Consider the following 7,050-nt stretch of genomic DNA (forward strand, 5'->3'; position numbering starts at 1 on the left):
AAAAAATAATCGGGAGGGTATTGATCCACTCCCGGCACATTCAATTTGTAACACTGCTATCTGAGTTCAGAGATCTCGTCCCAGCTCGAGAGGAAAAAACACTCCCCAGCTCCAGAGGATTTACCTGAAGAGAAAAGTTGGATGAAGCATGTAAGTGAAATAAATTACGGCGTATCGACAGCCATGGGGAATTGCCTGAGAAACGTTCTGTTCTTTTTTTTTCCTTTACACCGGCCTCTCCAGCGATTCATTAAACGTCGCTAGGGGACCGTGTGCGGAATAAGATGTTGGGAGGGATACACCCGCAGCAGATGAGCCAGAGCGCCTTTTGGATTTCCTGATTTCGGAAGGCGTAGATGACAGGGTTAATGATGGAGTTGTAGGTAGCGGGCAGCAGGGTGGCGTAAGTGTAGATGGATGGGTAGGTGTAGTCCGCTATCAAGCAGTAAACGGTGAAAGGCATCCAGCAAGCAGCAAAGGTGCCCAGTATGATGGCTAAGGTGGAGACCCCTTTCCTGGTGGTCACATAGTGGGACGTGGCCAGGAAATGGTGCTGCAAGGCGATCTGATGGGCGTGTCTCATCACAATCTTACAGATCTGGATGTAGAGCTGGAGCATCATTGCGAACATGAGCAGGAAGGATACCGAGAGGACGGCCACGTTGTTTTTCGTGAGGGGCTTGATGACGCTACACGTGGACTCATCTTTCAGGCAGTTCCAGCCCAGGACAGGTAAAAACCCCAAGCAAGTGGACACCCCCCAGAGCACAATCAGCATGATGTAGGTGAAAGTGACCGTCCGCTCGGAATTGTAAGTCAAGGCATAATACAGGGAGAGGTAGCGGTCGATGGTGATGGCCATGAGGCTGCAGATGGAGGCGGAGAAGGAGGCGACCACCAGCCCCACGGTGACCAGCCTGGCGGCCTCGGACTGCAGCAAATAGGCGAAGGCGAAGTTGGCGATGAGCCCGACGCCCGCCAGCAGATCAGCCACGGCCAGGCTCCCGATCAGCACGAACATTGGGGCTCGGAGGCTGGGGCTGTGGAATATGGTCACCACCACCACGGCGTTTTCGCAGGAGATGACAGTGCCCGAGGTGCACAGGACGATATCCCAAGGATTCACGCTCTCCGGCAAGGGGAGCACAGAGGAGACCGCTGCAGAGGCGTTCTCGCCAGGCTGAGCCAGCCAGCGACCATATTCACCAGATGTATTTTGGAAATCTCCGTTCATTATCTTCTCTTTTTGCCCTAACGCTAGCAAAGAGAGATATACATTCCAGGTTACTGCAAATACCCACCATTTCCATGAAATAAAACAAACCACCTTCTGTAAATAATGACTGAAAAATCCTTCACTGATCATATTATTACACACACACACACACACACACATGCCTTAACAATTATCTGTAACAAAATACAAAACTATTACAATGGTTCACTGAATCGTGCCATCGAAAAATGAAACAAAAATTGAAAACAAAATGTACAAATGACAAACAATTTGAAGCGGCTCTGCAGGTTACCTTGCCTATCTGATGCAAAGCCCCCATGTGCTCCTTATTACTGCACCATCTCTCCTTGTATTTTCTGTCGCTCCTGTCCTCAAAGTCTCATCACGCCCACCACCCTGGCCCCCCTCCCCGCCACCGCCGCAGGACAAGAGTGTCGCTCCGATTAATAAAATACCGCCTCAGAGCCTTTGTGCGTGGCCAGATGTTGCTGCTGCCCCAGCCCCGCCGGTGCGGTACATCGCTGAATGAGCTCGCAGTAAACCCGCTGCATGTGTGAAGGGAAGAAGCTGAATCACTGCACCGACGTCATTCACAGCAACAAGATTCAAGCAAAGGCAGCCACCAACCAGCCAGACACTGCATGTATTAAAGGGATCTCCACGGTTAGCCTAACTCTAGCAGTTCAACACAAGAGCATGTGCTTCGTGCGATGACCCGCCCATTTTCATATTATAAGATGGAGCCTGCAATCGCTTGGAATATTTAAAACCATACTGGATGCATGCAGCGGAGTGAGGGATACTCTTGCTGTCCTGCCCCATCTCTGGCTCAGTGCTTTCAGGTTAGGCTGGAATCAATGATGAATGGTATGGCTGCTCTGCAGTCAATAATCATTACTGCATGGCAAAATGATATAAAATAATTTACCATGCGGAACAAGTTCATCTCCAAGCCACACACATAGGAACATAGGAACAGGAGAAGGCCTTTCAGCCCATCGAGCCTGCTCCGCCATTTAGTACAACCATGGCTGATCGAACACTTCCACGCTTTTTACCCACGCTATCCCTGTCACTCTTTACGTTATTGTTAATCAGAAATCTATCGATCTCTACCTCAAACATACTCAGTGACAGCTTCCATGGCCCAATGGGGTAGAGAATTCCAAAGATTCACAACCCTCTGAGTAAAGAAATTTCTCCTCATCTCGGTCCTAAGTGGCTTCCCCCTTATTTTAAAAATGTGTCCCATGGTTCTAGACTCCCCAGCCAGGATTTACCTGCATTTACCCTGTCCATTCCTTTTGGTATTTTGTAGGTTTCAATGGGATCACCTCTCATTCTTCAAAACTCTAGAGAATACAGGACCAGTTTCCCCAATCTCTCTTCATATGACAGTCCTGCCATCTCCAGAACAAGTCTGGTGAACCTTTGTTGCATTTCCTCTAAGGCAATAGTATCCTTTCTGAGGCGAGGGGACCAAAACTGCACACAGTGCTCCAGGTGCACTCTAACCAAGCTTCTATACAATTGAAGGAAGACTTCACTACTCCTGTACTCAAATCTTCTTGCAATAAAGGCAAACATTTCATTAGCCTTCCTAATTGCCTGCTGTACCTACATGTTAGCTTTTAGTGACTTATGGACAAGGCCACCCAGGCCCCTTTGTACATCTACATCATCCTGACTTGGAAATATATTGCCGTTCCTTCCTGCCTTTGTGTCAAAATCCTGGAACTCCCTCCTTAACAGCAGCTCAAGAAGGTGGCTCATTATGACCTCCTCATTGGAACTCACCAAGGCTCCTGCGACAGCACCTTCCAAACCTATGACGACTACCATCTAGAAGGGCAAGGGCAGCAGAAGCATGGGAAACACCACCACCTGCACGTTCACCACTCACCATCCTGACCTGGAAATATATCATTACTGTTGCTGGGTCAAAATCCTGGAACTCCCTCCCTAACAGCACAGTGGGTGCACCTACACCACATGGACTGCAGCAGTTCAAGAAAGCAGCTCAGCACCATCTTCTCAAAGGCAATTAGGGATGGGCAATAAATGCTGGCCTATCCAGCAATGCCACATCCCATGAATGAGTAAAATAACACATTCATTTATGGTGAGCAATAATGTAAGAATGGATGGACAACTCGTGGCATTTGATTTCTATGCTGCTGAAAGAAGCCTGTTCTTTATACCCATGAACAGATCAATAGAAAACACACACCTACCAAAGCATCAGCCGATGGTCAGAACTCAACAAATATAGACATAAGTACCACTTTCTAAATGACGCACCATACTGACAATAAAACAGGTCAAACGGGACCTGATGCTGGAAAATAGAGAAACGGTACTTCAGTTAGTTCTTTTATCAAAACACATTTCTGGCAATAACCTTAAATGATACAGTAAGCTTGCTACCTCCTTATGACGCATGAAAATGGAAATTAGACCACTGAAAAGATTACTTTTTAGCATATTTAAATGGCACACTTCAGGAGAATTATCTTTACAATCAAATGAACAGTAAGATAAGTTTCTGAATACAATGTTATCTTTATAATAAAATTAAAAATTTTGGAATAACAAATATTATATTAAAATATTAATGTTTTCTAACTGAATGTGGCAGAAAGTGACAAGTTGCATTCGCCAGAATCTGTACTGGAGCCTCCATTTTCAACTATATTTATTAATGACTTGGGGGAAGGAACAGAGAGTTGCATGTCTAAGTTTATAGATAACACTGAGTTAGAAGGGATAGTTAGTAGTGCAAATGGGAGCCGTGGGTTGCAAGGGGGGAGGGGGTAAACAGATGAAGTGAGTCTGGAGACTTAGGAATTTGGGTGTGCCCTTATAGAGAATGAGCATGCACCACTGTAAGACAGACAGAAAATCTAACTGTGTGGATTTTCTCAGTCGCTTGATTTGGAGTCTCCTAAACATGGATTTCTATATGCGCTTGACACCCAACTGACAAGAGAAATATAGTAAGATTGATTTACTGGTGGCTGTGGTGGAACAATAAATATGTGTAATTTGTAAACTGGACCTACCGATTTGAACATGGAAGCTACCAATGGCAATGAAGTTGCCTGCCACAAAGAGGACCATGTTGAGTGAAGATTGTCACAGCAATTCAAGAGATAGTGTAGGACAAGAATTTCTTCATTAAACAGAGTTGCCTTTTGCATATGTTGGCTTAGTTCCAGATCACATTTAATTTTAGTTCAAAATCACACTCAGTTTTGCATATGCTGCCTTAGGTTCAGGTCACATTTTTCTCTCCCTCATTCTGCCATTGCATTTTAACTTTTATTTATCAGCTTGACCTGGACAATGGAATGTGTAAAGGTAAATTAAAATTTCTGAGCATGTAAATTGATATATAGTTGAAACTCTATACACCTTTAGAACATTGAAACACATAAGAAATGACTTTTTAAAACTGAGCTTTTGCTAGAATCAAGCCTTGGAAGAGCAAAGGATGTGTTAGAGAACCAATTATGTAAACATGTTAATGATATTAAAGTGGACTGCTATGGAACTTATAATACATGCTACAGCCTTGTTAAAAAAAACCTCCAAAATACAAGATATTATGGTATTAACATAGGCACAAATGTAAAAAAAATAGACAATATTTCTAAAATATTACTTTATCACTTCTTAAAAAGTTATTAAAAATATTGATCTTACTGAATAGCTACTGGGAGAGCACCTTGCAAATAGATGTGAATAACTTAAAAAAATGGCAGGTTGATGAGAGAGAAAATGAATATCAATTGAAATATGAGCAAAGGAGGGAATGGAGAATTTCCACCATCTCCCAGGACCTTTGCCATTAAGTCCACATGAAGTAAAACACAAATAAACTGCAATGATCCTTAAAAGACACTTCATATGCTCAACATTAGCATTTGTAAAATGATAGCTGCCCTGCTGAAAACCAGTAACGTAGTCAGGAATCACTCACAGAGATGTGTTCTTGTTGAGAATTAGGAGAATGCCTAAAGATATTGACAACATTTTCAGAGCTAAGAGCTTTGTGTCCATTGCCTATATGTAAGACATGCAACAAAAAAAGGAAATTGTGATCAATGAAATTAAAGATTACTTGATTAGAAGCTGCAGCCACACCGACTGATGATTATGTGATATGACTACATTTATTTCAATAAGCAACTCCTAACATTTTTATTCAGGCAAAAAGACATAAAGCAGAGGGTAGACTGGAGAGAAATATACAGTAGCATTCCACAGGGCTTGCTATTAGGACCTCTGCTCATATTGGTATATATGCTATTGATCAGGAATTGGCTATAGTGAGCACAATTTTAAAGATTGCAGATGGCATAAAACATGGAAAGATAGTAAATAGTGAGGAATATTGTAGTTGACTTTGGGAAGACATAAAAAGGTTTATGAATAGCGAGATCATGGCAAATGAAATTCAATGCAAAGAGTATAAATGGTTTTGCAATAAAGAATGGGAAGAAGCAATGTAAGCTAAATGTAACAATTTTAAAGAGGATGTGGAACAAAGACAGCTGCAAGTTCACACAGACATCTTAGAAGATCACAGGACATTGATACAGCTGTTAAAAAGCTTATAGGGTAACTGGCTTTATAAATAGAGGCAAAGGGTGGAATTTTCTGTGCCCACTGGTGATGGGCATGTTCAGCGGCGAGTGGACATTATGGCGAGAAGGCCAAAAATCAATGTAGTGAAACCAGTTTTCGATCACCCGCTCAGCCTGTCGATGGCGGGCCGCGTTTTCCACTGTCGGACATCGGGAAACTCATTGTAATATATCAGCATATCATTATTAGGCCAGCCCACCAAAATCATCCACCCCGCTGGATCATCCGCCCACATCGATGCCGATGTGTTTCACAACAGCATATATAAGGCGTGCACTTTGCAGGCTGCACTTTGAAGGGAACTCGGAGCTGAGTACACTTGCGAGGGTCACCTGCTGGACTTCAAGGTTGAGGCGACTTGAGGATGGGTGCAAGGGCTGCCGTGTGGTTAAGACTTAGTGAGGCTGGGGCGAAAGGTCTATCCTGAAGTTGAAGGTAGTGCACAAGCATGTGCAGGGTACAGGGGAAGGAAAAGGTCACGCATTAGGGAACCTTGTAAAAAGAGACCATTCCTCTGCAGCTGAGACTGTTCAGATGCAGCCACATTGACATGCGTGGAGTCAGGCATCTAGTTATTTGCCCACTCAAGCAACGCAGAGGCATGCAAGTGCCACCAAGTACTCCAGTACTTTTCACTCCTTGGGCACAGTTTGCAAACTAATGTATGTTTTAGGGAACTACAGAACAGTTGAACGATTGAACACGTTGTAGGATCTCCTTGCTAAAGCTGGCCATGGAGCAATCACTGGTGAAGGCAGTCACAGCCCATTGAAAAGTCATCATTCCAGTTTGGACCAGTCTCCCCCATGGTTCAAGCTAACAGTGCAACTTTGCAGTTCAGGTTAAGAGAATGCCTGTGCCTGCACCTGAGCTGAGGGTACAGCATGCAGCCCAGTGGGCAAAGCTGCCGCCAATAGGTCAGGTGGAGTGGGGCGGAGGTGGGTGGGTTTTTTTATTCATTCATGGGATGTAGGCTTCTCTGTCTGGGCCAGCATTTATTACCCATCCGTAGTTGCTCTTGAGAACGTGGTGGTGAACTTCCTTCTTGATCCACTGCAGTCCATGTGGTGTAGGTATCCCCACAGAGCTGTTAGGAAAGAAGTTCCAGGATTTCCAGGATTTCCAGCGACAGTGAAGGAACAGTGATATATTTCCAAGTCAGG

At 44.1% G+C, this 7,050-nt stretch overlaps 1 protein-coding gene across 1 annotated transcript; it reads right to left on the bottom strand.

Annotated features, from left to right (window-relative positions):
* Positions 1 to 250: 250 nt before the first annotated feature.
* gpr12 (G protein-coupled receptor 12) lies at positions 251 to 4,357 on the bottom strand. The gene is made up of 2 exons (XM_041198676.1): positions 4,300 to 4,357; positions 251 to 1,257 (listed from the first exon to the last, which is right to left on the bottom strand). The coding sequence occupies exons 1-2, from the start codon at positions 4,355 to 4,357 to the stop codon at positions 251 to 253; spliced, it is 1,065 nt and encodes a 354-aa protein (XP_041054610.1).
* Between the last annotated feature and the right edge of the window lie 2,693 nt (positions 4,358 to 7,050).

This window comes from Carcharodon carcharias, chromosome 11 (genome assembly GCF_017639515.1).
Source record: "Carcharodon carcharias isolate sCarCar2 chromosome 11, sCarCar2.pri, whole genome shotgun sequence".
Taxonomy (NCBI): Eukaryota; Metazoa; Chordata; class Chondrichthyes; order Lamniformes; family Lamnidae; genus Carcharodon; species Carcharodon carcharias.